A 17,154-nucleotide genomic window follows, 5' to 3' on the forward strand; every position below is an offset into this window, starting at 1 on the left:
TTACTTAAAAGAAACTGTGGAGCTGGCACTTTTACAAGTGTCACCTTTTGTTCATTCCATACCTGCAAGAAGTCAATCATTTTAGTGTGGCAATACCTATCCTCTGGAATTCACAGCCTATTACTACTGGGGAGGAACCTTCATTGTAGTGTTTTTGATACCAGCTAAAAACTTTTCTTTTTAGGGAATCCTACCCAAATAAACCAATTGAGGGGTTGGTTTTTTTGGCTATAGAAAGCTAGCCAAATAAAAAACAAAGTAAAAACAGCTGCTGTTGTGACAGGTTGGATCAGGATTGTGGCATTGGGTGGGGGCAGATTGAATCCCTCCCCTCAACACTCTGACTTAAATTGCTGTCCTTCTGAAGCTGTTATAATCCATCAAAGGGATAGAATAAGTCCAATACAGCAAATAGCAGCTTTGGAAGAGGTCATTTCAGTTGGGGAAACTGTTTGTAGCACAAGTTAAACCAGGCATCCCCAAATTTGCCCCTCCAGATGTTTTGGGACTACAATTCCCATCATCCCTAGCCACTGATCCTGTTAGCTAGGGATGATGGGAGTTGTAGTCCGAAAACATCTGGAGGGCCGAGTTTGGGGATGCCTGATTTAAACCCTCCACCCTTCGCTTCCTACAGCTGTTTCTTAGCAAATAGAAAGTTGTAGAGGAATCAAGTAATAGATCTTGCATTTTCTATATAGTTTGGTCCTTAGTTCCTTTAAAAGTGAGTGGTTGAGAAAACAGGCTATTTGTTGAAAGCTGTCATTTTTTTTAAAAAAAAAGTCTTTGTTTTAGTTGGTTTTTCATCATACTAAAACTTGTTTAGAGAAATGTTTACTTAAGTTTGACCTGTCTTTAAAGCTGCTCTGACTAAAAGAAAGGGGAAAAACAAACAGAAACAGGAAAATCATCGGAGTCCCATGGCACCTTAACCACTAACAAGTTTTGCACACCTTTGGCAGGCAAGAGCCTACTTCAGATGCATGAGCAAGAGCAAAACAGGAAATGTAGTTCTCACATGTTTCTAATGGCTCCAATATGCGAACATTACTCATTGTGTATTCTCCCCCAGTTTAAGCATTTATTCTATTTATACCCTGCCCTATGCACTGAACTCAGAGCAGTGTACGGCACTTTCAGCAGAACCAACATTTGCACTGTTTATGCAAGACTCACAGTCTTAATAACGCTGCAGTCCTAAACCCACATCTGGAAGTAAGAGTCATTGAACTTATGGGGCTTACTTCCAATTAGGCATGTATAGATGGGGACTGTAAATATTGGACATGGATGGCTTATGGAAAGAAGACTGTGTGAGGGGGGGGAAGAGGGGGAGAGAGAGAGTGTGTGAGAAATAAAGAGGGAGCGAGGGAGGCCTGTGGATGGGTGATTCCCATGTGCGGAAGATTTCCCACTGACATGTTGGAGTTACACTGCTTCTGAAGGAATGGTTTCATAGTTTTGGGATAAAAAGGTAAAGGACCCCTGACAGTTAAGTCCAATTGCGAATTACTCTGGGGTTGCAGCGCTCATCTTGCTTTACTGGCCAAGGGAGCCGACATTTGTCCACAGACATTTTTTCCGGGTCATGTGGCCAGCATGACTAAGCTGCTTCTGGCAAAACCAGAGCAGCGCATGGAAACACTATTTACCTTCCCGCCGGGATGGTACCTATTTATCTACTTGCACTTTGACGTGCTTTTGAACTACTAGGTTGGCAGGAGCTGGGACCGAACAATGGGAGCTCACCCCATTGCGGGGATTCAAACCGCCAACCTTCCGATTGGCAAGCCCAAGGCTCAGTGGTTTACACCACAGCACTACCTGTGTTTGGGGATACTCCTAGACAAAAAAAAAAGAACAAGTTATTAATTCAGTGCAAAATTAATTTTAAATAGCAGCTTGTTCATATTGATGTTCTTGGTGTTGGTGTTAACCTTTAAAGCCCTAAATGGCCTCGGCCCAGTATACCTGAAGGAGCGTCTCCACCCCCATCATTCTGCCCGGACACTGAGGGTCAGCGCCGAGGGCCTTCTGGCAGTTCCCTCACTGCAAGAAACTAAGTTATAGGGAAACAGGCAGAGGGCCTTCTCGGTAGTGGCGCCCACCCTGTGGAACACCCTCCCATCAGATGTCAAAGACATAAACAACTCCCTGACATTTAGAAGACATCTGAAAGCAGTCCTGTTCAGGGAAGTTTTTAATGTGTGACATTTTAATGTATTTTTAATCTTTGTTAGAAGCCGCCCAGAGTGGCTGAGGAAACCCAGCCAGATAGGCGGGGTACAAATAATAAATTACTGTTACTATTACTACTCGGTGCCACCTATATTGATTTATATTTAAATTTTGCTGCCACGTGTGCTTTTAGGAAATGCCTTTCAGTTCTGCATTTGCAGAATTATGAAGCTGAATGGTAGTTCTTTTCTTGTTCAGCAGATGGCGTTTCAGATCATTCTTACGATGAGAACCCCGTTTTATTCTACAGTTGAAAACTGGCTGCAGAAAATAGTTCATAGAATAATAGAATTGTAGAGTTGGAAGGGACCATCCAGGCCAAAGTGCAGAAATATGCAGCTGCCCCGTATGGGAATCAAACACGTGACCTTGGCATTATCGGCACCACACACTAAACAACTGATCTGGCAGCTATCTTTTGAATATGTAATAACAGACTATTCCAGATACAGCATCAAACTCTCTTACTGTTGAGTAAGCATGCGTAGGATTGCACGTGCATGCTTAGAAGTAATCTCTGTTGAGAACAGTGCAGTTTAGAGTGCAGTGGCTGTTGATGGAGTGGGGAGGGCATGGGATTGCTTGCAATAGCCTCTGGCCTGCATTGGCATAGAGGAGTACCACTAGTTGGGTGGGCCTGCCACAGCGGGGGGTTCTTCTGGAAGAAGTAGCAATCAGAGAAGCTCAGAACAGGGGGTTGTGGGTAGCCTGAGGACAGGGTGCCAGAAGATTTGCTGGATCCAATCCCCCACAGATCAGGCCCTTCTGCTATGCCATCTTGGAGCTGGGGTAATGAAAAATCACAATAAGCCTTACTGCTCTGGCTAGCATGGTGAATCTGCTGCTCCAGTGCAGTTGGAAGGGACCCCAAAGCATCATCTAGTCCAACCCCCTACAATGCAGGAATCTCAGCTAGAGCATCCATGACAGATGGCCATCCAACCTCTGCTTAAAAACCTCCAAGGAAGGAGAGTCCAGCACCTCTCATTGGAGTCTGCTCCAGTGTCAAACAGCTCTTACTGATGGAATCTTCCATCTTGTAACTTGAATCCTAGACTCCAGAGCAGAAGAAAAGAAGTTTGCTCCATCCTCCGTGTGACAGCCCTTTAGATATTTGGTGATGGCTCTCATCTCTTCAAATTGCTACTCTTCATATTTCCCAGGAGGAAAGGCTATAGCATTTGTGTTTGGAATTTTACACAAAGTTTTAAAAGAAAGCTGAATAAGAGGGTACATGGTAGAGGGGAGTGTAAAAAAAAAAGTCTACATGATGTTAATAAAAGAGATGAGAAGTTTTTCTCCCCCTCCCTGACAGAACCCACCAATTTCTTCTTATGTTCCATAGGCTTAGCCTGCTACTCCTTCACCAAATCAGTTTATAAACCCAGTAAGCCATACTAAAGATTACTTATGCTGCTGGAGCCTTAAAATAAAGCTTTGTTATAATAGTGAATCCTTAAAAAAAGAATTTAGAAATTTAATGAAGGCAGTTAGAACCATTTAGAAAAGCAGAGGCCTAATAAGCAACTCCCTGGAGCATTCAGCTGATTCCTGCTCAGCCTTGACAAACATGGAATCTTACTTTGGGTGGTTTCGAAATCCATTTGAGCAAATAACTTGGAATGCACCGGCCAGTTTGTTGTCTGCTGAGCTTACATAACCTTTCCCTGCGTTGGCAAAGGCTGCTGAGCCCAGATCAAATAGATGCCAATGTTTCTAGAATAAGGAGGTTTCATGATTCAGCTGCCATGCATCTGCTGGAGAAGTTGTTGTGACTGGTAAGAGGAACATATGCTCATGTCACATGTTGCTAGGAAAGGGGCATAGATAAACAAGGAGGTTTTTCTTCTGTGTTGTTTACTTGCACCTCTCCTTTTCCACCCAGTTAGCCAAAACCGGGGGTGGGGGGAGTTTATAACCTGGTCCAATTTTTCTCACTCTCACACACAACATGTATACATTTATGTAGGCTAGCCACCTGTAATGCCTGCCACATGCATGCCCCATTGCTGAATAATTGAAGGAGTCTGGAGATGCTCAAGGCAAGACCACAACATTATCCATATTTCCTCCTTTCTTCTCTTCTTCTGTCAAAATTTAAATTTCAGGCTTCTCCGGATGGAAGCCCCCTTTAGTTATGTAAAGCACCATATACACTGATGACATATATTTATTTCTATGGGGGTGAGTATGACTAAAGCCAAGCGCCACTGTGTCTGTAGATTTAACAGTTCCAGTAATAACATTGTAGTACTTGGGGAAGTTGAGATAGCTTCACCCTAACAAGTTTTTCAGGCATTGTGAGTGCAGTAGAAAAGGAGTGTGCCGCTGTTCCAAATATGTTGGGACACAATTTCATTTGTCTTCTTACACTAATGAATTAATTACAGTTTGATTTTTTTTTTAATGGGTAGATAGGGATACGGACACATTAGCAAAACTATTCCAGAAGTTAACGTTTTTGTCTCAGGGATCCATGTATGCTCCTGATCTCTACCCTTATATTCTTTACATTGCGGTTGGAATGTCTTCAAGTATTTAAATTATCTCGAAATTCTGAATCTTAACTTGGAAGAAACGTAAACACATATGTGAAAGGAACAAGTTCTTAAATTCTATGCTACCAAAGTGAGTCTGTTACTTAATACTCTTGTAAATCAGGCTTATCCAATGTGGTTAAACTATGGAACTCTCTCCCACAGGAGGCAATGATAACCACCAACTTAGATGGCTTTGAAAGAGGTTTAGACAAATTTATGGAGGATAAGTCTTAATCAATGGCTACTAGTGATGATTATGTTTTGCGTTCACAGACCTTGGACCTTCCACAGCCAGAGGGAGCATGCTTCTAAATGCCAGTTGCTGGAGATCACAGAAAGGGAGTGTGCTCTTGCACATCCTCAGATCCTGCTTGTGGGTTTCCCACAGGCACCTGGTTGGCCACTGTGAAAACAGGATGCTGGACTAGATGGGCCATTGGCCTAATCCAGCAGGCGGCTTTTATGGTGCCTTCTGGATCTTGTTGGATTCCAACTCTCATTGGCCCCAGTTTGAGGGTCTGACCTTTCCACCAAGGGAATCCCCAGCCCAATTTAGGAGACAGTGGCTAGGGTAGGCAGAGCCCAGTGCCCTGACCATAGCTGTCAACCTTCCCTTTTTTGGCGGGAAATTCCCTTATTCCAGCGCCGTTTCCCGCTGCTTCCCACTGCTATCCTGGATTGTTAGATATCCCGTAGACTGTCCCCGGGACAGGTGAGGCTGCTGATCCCTTATTTTTGAGGCTGCTGATCCCTTATTTTCAAATCTGTTGACAGCTGTGGCCCTGACCAATGTAGGAATCATCCCTCCCTTGTGATCAGAGCAGTCATTTGAGCAATTTGAGAGGGTTTGTCAGCTGTTCTGTGCAGATACTGGGCTGACTTGCATAAATAAATAGTGAAGCTCAGAGCAGATTATGTAAAATCTGCATAACTTTGGGAGGAAAGCTATGAATTTAATAAGTAATAAATAAGCTCTTACCACTTTTCTCCACAATAACTGGTGTCAAGGTCACTTAACGTGCTCCTTCACTTGTCGTACATTTTGTAAGAATAGCAGGGTATAAATCTTTTTAAAGTAACAATGCAATGTTGAGAGCTAATAAATTTAAACATATCTTTTTATGTAGTTTGTACGTCTTGTATGTACGTTCTTGCAGCAACGAACATATTGTTGCCTTGAGGTCTAATCTGATGAAGTATTTAAGTATTCTCTGGTGACAGCCAACTGAAACTCTTAAGATGAAACCAGAATGATATATGTTGATATGAGATTGCATAACCGTTCACATGACTGTACGACTTACCAATAATTGTGTGGGATGGCAGCTTTCTCAAGTAGATGCTATCATTGTCCACTAACATTGGGATATCTGCTGTATCTTAAGAGCAGATTTACTGGTAGGTCCAATAAGATTCCTTGCCTTATATTGCCACATATGCTCACATTTGTAATTATATTTTGGGAATGAATCATGTTACTATGTAGCTGCATTGTTTTATACTTTCTGGATGCACCGCAATCATATTATAAAGTAGTTGTATTCTATATTAGCACTGCTAGGAGTTGTTGTTTTTTGTTTTCCAATGTATTTCTTGCCAATAAAAAATTCAATGTGGTGTGAGCAAATTTTTATTCTGAAAGTGTGGCCCAGAGAAAAAAGTTTGAAAATCACGGCTCTAGCGGAAACTGGTGCAACCAGAAATAGGACTTGTCCTTCTTTTCTCTCCCCACTCCCTCAACCTTCCCATATCTGCTTGAGAAGGTCAGGAGAACCTTCAGAACAGAGGGAGGAGAAGGGTGATACTTCCATCCAGCAAGCAGTGCCAGTGTGGTGTAGTGGTTAAGAGCGGTAGTCTTGTAATCTGGGGAACCGGGTTCGCGTCTCCGCTCCTCCACATGCAGCTGCTGGGTGACCTTGGGCCAGTCACACTTCTCTGAAGTCTCTCAGCCCCACTCACCTCACTGAGTGTTTGTTGTGGGGGAGGAAGGGAAAGGAGAATGTTAGCCGCTTTGAGACTCCTTAAAGGGAGTGAAAGGCGGGATATCAAATCCAAACTCTTCTTCTTCAAGCAGAAATGCCTTTTGGAGGTTTGGAGATTTTGGCTGACTAGTAATTTCCTAGCTATGGGGAGAGTTGATAAGCTGTAACTGTCCCTAGTTCTCTTAAAGACTCCTAGGCATCTTAGAAGTTGGGAGAAAGTAAAGAAAAGAAAATATACTTTATTTTGTTAAAGCTTCTAGTTTGAAAGCGTAGTGTTGCCTGCCACCCCATTCTCTGCCAAGTAGAAGCCAGATTTGAGGCGGTTTTAGGTGTCTGGTTGGTTTCCACTGGAAAATCAAGGCACAGCGGAGTCTGGAGTGTCTTAGAAATATGATTTATTGACACATATTTTCACCTGGAAAGCTTAAGTGAAGGGAGTACACCCAGGAGGGTCTTTTGTTTCTCCCCTCACAGCTTCAGCAAGCTTGGGTTCAAAGCAGCAGCCAGTCATGGACTGGACTGCAGTACCCAGTGAGATATTATCCTGAGTAACTCACCTCAAATTCATACACTTTGCTTGCTTATCATTCTGCATACGGTTCATTCATTTGCAAAGATGAGCTACATATGAATAAATCTTTTAATGAAAAATCACTTATAAAGACTTCCTCCCTCTCCTATCATTGCCAAGTAGTTATGCACCTTCATCCTATCAAACAAGACTGAATTGCTGCTGCAGCTCTTCCCTAATGCAGAATACACAAATTACCCATGTGTCCTAGTTCGAAGTACGTATCTGATTGTGTTGGAGGATGTTACAAAAGAAATAGCCGCACCTAGACAAGGTATTGATAGATATAATGACTCATGATCTCTCTTAATTACCTAGTGAGATAGAGTTAAGCAGTTCAGCACCACAGGTCTTTCAGATACCGAGCTGCTTGGTGGATTATCTTGATACATTTCCCACAGAAAATGCATTTCATTCACTGACCTAAAATGAAACATGGATTAGTTGAGAACCAGTCATTTACAACTGTGAAATACTTAATGCTTTCCAACAGCAATGAAAGCAAGCAAAAGAGTCTTGGCAATTAATTTTTGAAATCCCTGTTTTTATGTGAAGAACCCTAGATATATTAGACTCGTATATTGTCTGGAATGCAGTAACTGGTTCTCATGTAATGAATTGGTATATGTGTATTCTTCAGAGGAGGCTAACCTTGCTATGTTTGTGTAGAGGCAACAGCCGCACTGTTGTCAAAGGATGTCCTGGTGCAAAGGACAGGCTTCTTGTACCTTGTAGCAGCTGTATAAAAAAGGGAAACATGCACTGTTCTCCCCACTCCTGTCTGAAGTCGCAGTTGGTAAAAAAATATCTTTCTTTGCTAAAACGTGACCCAGACATCTTCTATAGTTTTGCAGTTAGATGCCTGTCCTGAAATATCACCCCTTTATCAATAACACTGCCACTGTGATCCCTCAAGAATGATAAACTCTCTTTTGGGGGGAACGTAGTCCTATTCTAGGATTTGGAACCACAGTCATAATGTTTTCCCATTTTTTTAAAAAAATTAAGGCATGCACAAGCTTGCTGTTTATTACTGTATTTAATCCAGAAAAATGGTTGTGGTTATATAGCTATAATACATTTTTACAGTGCTTTGATAACAGCTCATGTGTGAAACCTCTCTGTAGAATGTAGGTCAGATATGCAAACCGTGCAAAAGGTTGGGCAGTGTTGAGAAGCAACCACACCTTCAAGTGAGCACTCAAAACTTTGTATTGTTTACTTAGTGTTTCTTCATCCCTCTGTACAGAAAATGCTTCAGTATCTTTCATATTTAATGCTCTTCATTAATGCAAACTAGGAGGTAGTTCCAAGAATAAGGAGTAGAATCTTATTCAGAGACATACACATATAACCCTGCAGAAGATAACTGGACTATGCACCACATGCAGCTAGCATGGAAAATAGCTGTAAGCAATTTAGATCAACACGTCGCTAGCCATTTGGTATATAATGCATCTTCCCCCTGCCCCAAAAAATCAGTTGAAACTACACCTGAGCTGCTTAATTGATACTTGTCACTACTGATGTTTATCTGCTGGAAATAAACGGTACAGGTAGAAGTGGAGGACAGAGATTAATAGTTGTTAAAAATTAGGGTGACGAGTGACTTTCTTTTTGTTTTCTTCTCCGTGTGATAATGTCCTGTGTATTTCCTGTGACAAAGATGGCAGCAATCAATTGGACTTGATTGTATAAGCAGCTTATTAATTAACACAGCTTTCAAAGTCTATTGAACTTCATGTTCAGTGCCAGAGTGTATTTTCACTTGTGAGAGATTTAGAAAACTTACTCTGGGGAGCAGATGACAAGTTTAAAAATGCACAAAAATTGTTTGGCTCTAGTTAATTAAAGAGGTGGTATAGCTGGCAAACCAGCTCAAGGCGGTAAAGACCCTCCTAGAGATAGCTTCCACCTGGGCAGCAAGGAATAATGACTAACACAATGGTACTTCTACATCATTAGCTTGGCTTTTTGAACTCAGGCAGATTTGAACCTGGCTATCCACCACCCTCAAATTTGGATTTAGTTCCATTTTATTCACTCTCGTCTCGTTTTATTGGCAAGGCTGTTTTTTAATGTAAAGATTTGTTAGCAAGAGTGGTGAAAACAGGAGGGTCCCTCTGAATTCAGTTCAATGTTATTACGTATGGAATCAGAGAAGCACCTGCCCTGTTGGATGAATCATCTCAGTTAAGATAACTGGGTGGTATGTAAATGAAGAGTAGATATTCCCTTCCTCTGACGACAGAATGTGGAGAGTTCATCTCATGTAGTTCACGGTTTGAAGTTGGTGCCAGTGCCTGCTTTGAAAGCAGAAATCACAGCCCGCTTCTCTCCTTCAGTTAATAAGTCTGAAAGTAAATATGAGGTCTGTAATGTTAAGGGTTAAGAGCTTCCTTTGAGAGAAGACTCTGCTTTTTCCTTTCTCTTTTTTTAATCTAAATTAGCTTCTTTTATCTTACAGTATCACATAAAGCTTTATCAAAATCTTATTTAAAAACCCAAACTTACTACAAAACCTGTTATTACCCACAGCTGCAGATAATTACATATTCTATTGCACAAATTAGCAACATATAAAAAACCTCCTTCCTACTAAAGACCCCCATGCTCTTTAAAAAGCTGGGGTTTGTGGGCCTATCCCAAGCTGTGGGGCCTGGGCAGGTTGCAGCAAGCTGAGAGAATACAGAATTCATGCATTATAGGTGCTTTTGCTGCATCCACCTAGAAAGCACTTTCCAATATCAACCCTAAGTGGCAAAAGAAATTGTATGAAACTTTCTCTCCCCTTATGTTTTTGTCTAAAACAGTTCATGCCTAGAACAAGTTGTAAATGGCTCTTCATGGGTGTTGGATTAGACAGCCCTAAAGGTATCTTTTCATTATCCAAGCAAAGGTGATATGGGCAGGAGGCAAAGAAACACATAATTAGTTTTGCCTAGTCAAGGCAGGTGTCTGTCCCCAAAACAGCAGCCCAAGGCAAAACACTTCAAAACTGCTAAATAGTGTGGAAACTACCCAAGTATGGTGAAGATTGGGGCAGGATAAGACCACTGGGGCTCACAAGCAAGCTGCTCTGCGCTCCCAAATGGAAGAGTAGGATATAAGTACAATAATCAACAAAATTAAGGGGGTATCAAAAGATAATATAGCATGATAAAGGTCAGTTGGGGAGCAATTTCTCTTCAACATTTCCTAATTAACCTAAAGAAGCAAAATGGGCAGAACCTATATATTGTAACTGATCAATAAATACTGTTTTTATCAGTGTTAGAATACTCTCTCTCTCTCTCTCTCTCTCTCTCTCTCTCTGTGTGTGTGTGTGTATGTGTGTGTGTGTGTGTGTTTCTGTGCCACCATATCGTAAAACATCAGGGCAAATGCACAACATTAAAACATGAAATACTATTTTAAAAAATACAGATAATCTTTAAAGTGATTGGCTAATCAAAAATTAAAAAATTAAAGAGCCATAAAGGACTGTCGGCATAAAAAGCTGTTCAAGAGAAGCCTGAAAGTCCAGAGTAAGGGTACCTGCTGAATCTCTGTTGGACGATGTTCCATGGCGTGGGAGCAACAACACTAGCAGAGGCTCATTAGGCTTTAATATTACCACTGTAAAACACACAGTTCTTTTTTATAAACAGAACTAAAACAAAACCCCACATACAATCCGTTAAGTGCTAGTTACTATTCTTGCCCATTTAACATTCATGCACTGCCTGTTTACTTTTAGCAGTGTTGACATGATTTGTGCTATTAATTCAAAAGTGTTGTTTCAGCAGTATATTGAAGAAGGTGGGTTGGGATACAAAGTTACTTACATATGATTTACTAGTTCAGAGGTTGTTAGGACCTGAGCAAATGTGCATAGTTTGTGATTTACCAAACTTGAGAGTAGACAACATGATATAGAAATTCAGTTCCACTTGCTTCAGATTACAGATTGTTAGTAATGCCACATTAGTTTGCCAACACCAGGATATGTGTGTTATCAACAATATTTTCTTGTCAATTGCTTTTTTGAGATATGTCTGTTCTTTTTAATTTTGTTTCCCATTGACTCCCCTCTATTGCCAATTCCCGAATGTGTATATGTGTCTGTCAGTTTTGGATTACATACATCTAATGAGGTATACTCTGATCCACAATTGTTTATGAGAAATTGGTTAGTGTCTATGGTAGACACTATACCATGATATGGTATAGTGGTCACATGATGTGGTTGGTCACATCCTGGTTTTTTTCCTAATCACAACCAGGCAGGAAAACTAGGTGATTTATCAAGCTCCTGGTGAGTTGCCATAAATAGGTGTTGGCTACATTTAGCCTCCTATTATAGTTAACAGAATACTGCAGTCATAAATTACGTACATATTAGATACGTATACAATATGCAGTTGGATAAAATATTTGTGACTTGTGATAGATTCCATTAAAAGAATATGAATGCAGTTATGGGTGTTTATATTGGTTGATTTCAGTTGATTTCAGTTACATAAAAGTTTTTATTAGAATAACTTATGGCTAGATTTATAATTATTTAATTTTATATCGTTATCCAGATTTATATTCATACCCGCTGCTATAGGGAAAGTCACTCAGTGAGTTTCATGACTGAGCAGGGATTTGAATCCTGGTCGCCCAGGTCCTAGTCCAACACTCTTAACATCAGGTATTTTGAGTTTCTAGAAATGCATGAGCGAAATCATGATCATGCTCTTTAAATTAGTCTGTTTAAGTGTTAAATACACCTCGCAGCTGGTCAGAATACAAAGACCGGTGGAATTTTCCTTTGAGCCAAAAGGAGCTTAGCAGTGCAGTACCTAGCAAGTCTAAATCCTGTTGGATTGGGTATAGGATTACCGCCTTGTTTTTCTTCATGAGTGTGCGTAGTATGGTTTTAATTTCTGTTACACTCTGTAGACTCTGGGGAAAGGCAGGATAGGAATGTTTTAAAGCAAATAAGTAGCAAAATGCTGTTGAAATTTCAAACTTGTATGTGTTGTATATGATGTGATAAAACTCAGAAATGTTTTTAGGCTAGCCTCCTGCAGGAATGTCAGTAACTCTCTGGATTCTTGCTAGTCTCTTTCACTCACACCAGGAGCAGCCAGTGCAGTGCAGCTTGGATGTGGACGCACCCTTCTGACAGTGGCATCACTGCCGCTTACTAGAACAGTGTGAAGGCAATGAAGGGCAGTGGTGCCAGTACAGTGCTCACATGGGTGTTTTGAGAGAGGTGAGAGGTTGGGGTGAACTTTTAATATGGTAAGCTTAAAGTATGTTTTATTACAAATACAGTGTGGAAACATCTGAAAAGGCTTTCTCTAAAATTGCCAGTAGTGAAAAGAGCATTAAAAAGATTAATGTGATTAATTTTGTTTGTTGCTTTGAGTGTTATGTATAGCAGGTATTAAAATTGTTTTGTTATTTATTGTATTTCACTTAGAGACCTTTGTTAATGTGCTAGCATACATCTCTCTCTCTCTACATACATACATACATACATACATACATACATACATAGTTAAGTACTTCACTGTGAGATCATCATTTTTCTATTTTGATAGGTATTAGTAAGTCTACAAAACCATCATGCCAAAACGTGTTTAGTTAGCCCATGCAGTCCCCTTCTTCTGTATGTATAAATCTGCAGTGAATGGTGCTGAGCATGAGCAAAGAGTACAGATCCAAGAAGCCACCTTACAAGCATAGGGTGGCACTGGATGCTGCTGCACATGAATAATTCATTCGATACATACAAACCTAGGTGCAGATTTAGTGAGGCACATGTGTATCCAGGTGGCCGTTTGACTGCACTTCAAACCTGTATAAAGTGATGCTCCCCAACACGAAATAGATGAAAAAATGCACCTTCCAAATCCTGTATTACATACATCTAACACAGTTAATCATGAACTGAATCTGGCAACCATGCAAAGGGCGGCAAGGAATAGTTTCTGCATAGCAATGGAAAGTTCTTGACTTATGATTGCATGTTTAGCTCTGTGTACACAGTGATATAAGAATATGTGTTTCAAGAATAACCAGTGTTATGCAAATAGAGACAGGCTATAATAATAATTTTTCTTAATTAGTTTTCCAAGCAAGAAGAGATTAGCTCCACCTACTAGAGTTAAGAGTTTTAGGTGTATTAATTAGCCATCTTATACTCTGGATAAGGAGTGTTTCATGCTACATACAAAATAAGCCATGAAACCAATTTCACCCTGACATACTTTCTGACAGAAAACTAAACTTATGGCTGCTAGTAATATGCCACTAATGAAAGTATAGAATTACATTTGCTTGTTGATGTCAAGAAGGAATTATTGTGGCATTCTGGGTGTTTTTGTCAAGTTATCATCTATTTACGTCTGCTCATTATTTTTCTCCCTATAAGACGTGTGTACCATTATTGTGGGGATGCGGGTGGCGCTGTGGGTTAAAACCAACAGAGCCTAGGACTTGCCGATCTGAAGGTTGAAGGTTCGAATCCCCGCGACGGGGTGAGCTTCCGTTGCTCGGTCCCTGCTCCTGCCAACCTAGCAGTTCGAAAGCACGTCAGAGTGCAAGTAGATCAATAGGTACCACTCCGGCGGGAAGGTAAATGGCGTTTCCGTGCGCTGCTCTGGTTCGCCAGAAGTGGCTTAGTCATGCTGGCCGCATGACCCGGAAGCTGTACGCCGGCTCCCTCGGCCAATAAAGCGAGATGAGCGCCGCAACCCCAGAGTCGGTCATGACTGGACCTAATGGTCAGGGGTCCCTTTACCCTTTACCTTTACCATGATTGTATGGTACAAAAGACAGGACATTTCCGCCCCCTGCCACAGGTTCCTAGGTTACATAGTCACTACAAAGGTCAGGCAGTTCTCTGAGGGGACAGTAAACCACAGAAAAACAGACCCTTGCACCTTTAGTTTTTGCTCCTGCTGCTTTAGGCTTAAAACTACAACTTAAGTGGGCTTACATGGTTTTTTTATATTATTATTCTTCACTGCTTATATGCCAAAATGGCTTTTCTCTGCCATCTGTTCGTGGTGTTTGCACAATGCAACCTTTGTGCAGCTAGTTGCAACAGAAAGCTAGACTTTTTAACCCCTGGATAGGAAGATATAGAGACAGCGTTTCTTTTCACTGCGTAGATGAGAAAAGCAGTTTGGGGTGGGTGGCTGTGCGAGCTTGAAGAAACTCAGGGTTATGTCTCACTGCACAAGCTTCTTACACAGATTTTTAATTTCGAAAAGGAAAGAGTAGCCCCCACGGGTCTGACTTAGTCTGTGTTAGTCGGCGTCCTATGCTTCCTATGCTACTTTTGGAGCATCTCTCGCTCCACACCGAGAGGTGAGTGGGACAGGGGGTCGAGGTCTGCAGAAGACGAGGGCTTTTCTGCAAAGAGCAGCCTCCTTTTGCTTTCTTGAAGGAGCCTGGGGTGGGAGGGAGGATTGTTCCAGCGAGCCTCCCAGAGATGAGCTCTTCTCTCTTGGGTTCCGCCATGCATCCTCTCTCCAAAGGGAGATTGCTGCAGGCTCATCCATAACCTTGTGCTGACCTTGGCCGCCTTTGATCCTTAAGTGTGAATTGAAAACTGTAAAGCTGCAATTCCAGACACGTCTACTCGCAATTTCCCCTCAATGAGCAAAGGGATAATTGCTTTTGTTTCTTTTAAGAGTACACATGGGCAAGAGGAACAAGATGTTTTGCTGCCGTTTCTCCTCTTCAACCCTATAAGCCTTCCCCTTTCCCGCCCTGTATCCCGCTTCCAGCTTTCCCCTGCGGGCTCCTCAGAGCCCTTTGCCAAACCACTTTTCTCTTCACACCCTTTGCCCCTTCTGACTCCTCCTCCTCGCAAGCTCTTGCTTTTCGGCATGTTTTCCCCGCCTCTAACTCGCCCGACTCCCAATAAGCATTCGAGAAGGGCTTCGGTGAAGAAACCTAGCCAATCGGGACTGAGAAAGGCGGGTCTATACTGAAGGTAGTTGGCATGCCTCGGGTTTGCTTTCGTTCTCGGATTTTCTGCCGCCTCGGAGGTGGACCGGGAGGCTTGTACTTGCTGGTCGCGGGTGTGTGTGTGTGTTTGTAAATCGCGCTCCTCAGCAGAAACTCGCCTCCCTCACAGGAGCTCGTCGGTGCCGAAAGTAATCGCGCGTCGCGGCATCGATCTCGCCCAAGTGGCACAAAATGGCGGGCAGCCGAGACAATGCAGCGGAGCAGATGAAGCGCTGGCAAGATCTGCGGGGCTCGCAGGTACAGAAGGGACACCCACCCCTCATAAAGCCATTGGCACGTTCCACCCCGCGCTCGGTCGCTACGTATCGGGTCTGCATTCAGCGGGCTGTTCGGCGGGCGCGACCACGTTCTGAGAGGCGGCGGGGGTGTGCGAGCAATGTTGAAGGGTATTGGACTTCTGTGGCTCTGACATTATGGCAGGCGTAGCTTTCGCCGCTCTGTAGTGTTGCAATGCCATATGCCAGCATTGTTTGCCCCGAATCTCCCCTCCAAAAGTAGAGGCGGCGGAGGAGCTCTTGTCCAGCGTTGCTTTCTGTCCCCCTTGTGCAACATTGCACTTTGGAAGGGGCGCTGCTAAGTAGGTTGTGCAGAGGGTGACACAGGTGCAAGCTTGAAATGCTCCTAGCCAAGAATTTCTGTTTGCATCATGAATCGACGGTCGGATAAGAAAATGATACTGTTGCCCTTTGGGCTGTGTTCCTGTGCTGCTTTTGCTGCAAAAACAAAACTTAACATCCATAATCTCTGAAGGTTGGGATTGGTTTGTTTATCATGGCACGCAGCACCAGCTGTCTGCCAAAAAGATTTTCATTGCTAAAGGGTGGAGCAGTTCGCAAAGTGTTATCAAGAACTGCAATAATGCTGCAAGGTTTAATCATGATGGAAGTTGAACTTGCGAGAAACTTATCTTACTATGTTATTTCTATCAGGGAGAGTAATATAATCATTTGCAATTAGAGATAGAGAGTCAAATATGGCAAGTTGTTTAGTGTATCCTTTTAGATAGAGAGGTACTAAAGTACAAGACCAGGTACATCCCACCCAAAGTGAAGCACTTCCCCTGCTCCTTTGATTTCGATGGAAGGAATTTAAGAGCATAATTCCCCCACTGAGTACTTAATTCCCTCACTGAGATCAATAGCAGTTGTTAGTGCCATGGGTGAGTGTGTGCTGATTACACAGTTTCCTAACTTATATTGCCAACTATAGGAAAGGTAATAGAAGATGGAGACACAATCAGTGGCAGTAGTTTCAAAAGAAATAAGGGGGAATACCAGTGATTTGTACAGGAATCAATATGAAATGGCACAAATTTAAAATAACTGAGCTCAGGGGGCTACAAGCAATGAGAGGTTAGTGAAGTGGTAAGTTGCTGACATCTGTCTGTCTCAGGAAACAATGGAAGAGTGCGCCTTCAGGGGTAAAGTCAGACCTCTGAAGAGTTAAAGTGCCTGCTGTGACTAACTGCTGCCTCCTGCCCTCCCACATTGTTTTTGCTGCATTGGCAGCACTGAAGTGAGCTTTCCAGGATGCAAGCCTGGGCAGTATATTTGGAGGTCCTAGGCTGCCCAAATGATAAGACCCCACTTTCGGCCTCGATTATGTGGTCCAAAGGAGAAAAGCAAACAATACATTTGGCACCAGCTGGGCTGCAGGAGTTGCCAGAATGAGGCATACAGTGGTACCTTGGGTTAAGAACTTAATTTGTTCTTGAGGTCCATTCTTAACCTGAAACTGTTCTTAACCTGAGCTACCACTTAACTAATGGGGCCTCCTGCTGCTGCTGCGCAATTTCTGTTCTCATCCT

The 17,154-nt window shown here is 42.3% G+C and overlaps 1 protein-coding gene and 1 long non-coding RNA gene across 3 annotated transcripts in view; one reads left to right on the forward strand and one right to left on the reverse strand.

Moving 5' to 3' along the window:
* Positions 1 to 17,154, forward strand: part of CAT (catalase) — a 42,399-nt gene that overhangs the window by 6,374 nt on the left and 18,871 nt on the right. The window contains exon 1 of one of the 2 annotated variants that reach the window (XM_083602464.1): positions 15,284 to 15,584. The exons of the other annotated variant lie outside the window; for it this stretch is intronic. Within the exon in view, the coding sequence (XP_083458590.1) occupies positions 15,519 to 15,584 (66 nt within the window). The 5' untranslated portion in view covers positions 15,284 to 15,518. Of the gene's footprint in view, positions 1 to 15,283; positions 15,585 to 17,154 lie in introns of those variants that run through there. 2 annotated transcript variants of the gene reach the window in all.
* On the reverse strand, positions 8,153 to 15,225 carry LOC310757844. Its single transcript, XR_014545495.1, has 4 exons — positions 15,158 to 15,225; positions 10,869 to 10,949; positions 9,499 to 9,685; positions 8,153 to 8,986 (listed from the first exon to the last, which is right to left on the reverse strand). It is a non-coding gene; the product is annotated as an uncharacterized lncRNA (long non-coding RNA).

The sequence above is a fragment of the Podarcis filfolensis genome, assembly GCF_964270895.1.
Source record: "Podarcis filfolensis genome assembly, chromosome: 1".
Taxonomy (NCBI): domain Eukaryota; kingdom Metazoa; phylum Chordata; class Lepidosauria; order Squamata; family Lacertidae; genus Podarcis; species Podarcis filfolensis.